Source organism: Egretta garzetta, unplaced genomic scaffold (assembly GCF_000687185.1).
Source record: "Egretta garzetta isolate BGI_Z169 unplaced genomic scaffold, ASM68718v1 scaffold91, whole genome shotgun sequence".
NCBI lineage: Eukaryota > Metazoa > Chordata > Aves > Pelecaniformes > Ardeidae > Egretta > Egretta garzetta.
This window is the reverse complement of record NW_009258661.1, coordinates 4,489,979-4,491,464: the sequence shown is the minus strand read 5'-3', so window position 1 is coordinate 4,491,464 and position 1,486 is coordinate 4,489,979. Positions and strand designations below refer to the sequence as shown.

General features: G+C 68.4%; 1 protein-coding gene across 1 annotated transcript in view; it reads left to right on the top strand.

Moving 5' to 3' along the window:
• LOC104134767 (tubulin monoglycylase TTLL3) overlaps positions 1-880 on the top strand; it is a 3,985-nt gene extending 3,105 nt beyond the window's left edge. The window contains 3 exon segments of the mRNA XM_035903814.1: positions 1-236; positions 318-752; positions 808-880. The exon segment at positions 1-236 is cut by the window's left edge and continues 86 nt beyond it. Coding sequence (XP_035759707.1) covers positions 1-236; positions 318-752; positions 808-880 — 744 coding nt within the window.
• Positions 881-1,486: the final 606 nt, after the last annotated feature.

The window sequence follows — 1,486 nt, the reverse complement described above, 5'->3', positions numbered from 1 at the left end:
GTGGCGCAGCGGGGGGGGGTGCGGCGGCTGGCGGGGGGCTGCGCAGCCCCCTCATCGCGGGCTGGTGAGTGGGTGGTGCAGAAGTACGTGGAGCGGCCACTGCTCATCTTTGGCACCAAATTTGATGTCCGGCAATGGTTCCTGGTGACCAGCTGGAACCCACTAACCGTCTGGTTTTACCGCGAGAGCTACCTGCGGTTCTGCTCCCAGCCCTTCTCCCTGCACCACCTGGACCCGTGAGTGACCCCTGCACTGGACCCCGGTACCCCAGCACCCACTGGCACCCCACTGACCCAGCCCCGCTCTCCCTGCCCCAGTGCCCGGCACCTCTGCAATGTCTCCATCCAGAAGCAGTGCAGGCCAGCGCGGGGCCGGCACCCCCAGCTGCCCCCCGACCAGATCTGGTCCTGCCGGCAGCTCCAGGTGTACCTGGCACAGGTGGGGCGGGCAGGTGCCTGGCACCAGGTGATGGTGCCCGGCATGAAGACAGCAGTGGTGGGTGCCCTGCGCAGCGCCCAGGACCTGGTGGGGTCCCGCAAGGGCAGCTTTGAGCTCTATGGGGCTGACTTTGTCTTTGGGGAGGATTGCCAGCCCTGGCTGCTGGAGATCAACGCCAGCCCCACCATGGCCCCCTCCTCGGCAGTGACCAGCCGGCTGTGTGCCAGCGTCCAGCGGGACACACTGCGTGTGGTCATTGACCGCAGGAACGACCCCACCTGCCCGGGCCCCCCCCCCCCCCCCCTCCTGCCGAGGTGCTGCGCCCACCTGGGCTGGCACCCAGCGCTTGAACCCCCTGGCCCTACCCAGGGCAGCCAAGCCCCATTGCAGGGAGGAGGCACAGGGTGGGTCCCAGGGGGACACAGAAGAACTGCGACATTGAAGGACACCCAGGAGGGGACCGGCTCAGCAGCAGCGCCCTGCCCATCCCAGCTGGAGCGACGCAGTGGCACCCAGCTCCCCCCACCCCAGACAGACCCCATTGCTGGTGGGGGCACCCAGCCCACCCCTTCCAGGGGCTGCCAAACATGGCTGTGACAAGGAGCCTGGCTCTGTCCCTCTGTGTGCGGGACGGTGTGGGCACGGCCGGGGCTGAACCTGGAACGGGGCTGTGGGCAGGAACTGGGGCTGTCACGGCAGCTGGGCAGGGGAAAAGCCACCTCTGCTCCTGCCTGCCTGCAGTCGTCCTGGCAGCAGTGACACCACCGTGCCCCTGCCCTGGGAGCCAGGTCAGGCACAGGGGTGGTGGCACAGCTGCCATCACCAGCTCTGCCTGGGACAGGGGGCTGGCAGCCCCAGCAATGCTGGGGGGATGCATCCCATGTGTGCCAGGAACAGAAACAGGCACTGAGCCACCCTGGCAGCGGTCGGGTATTTAATGGAGTAGCAGAGGGGGAGTGGGCTGGGGTGGGGGTCCCACCATGGGTTCTAGGGCTCCTGGTGCCCGGGCAGCCCCAGGCGCCGCAGGGTGTGCAGGAAGTGGGGCGGC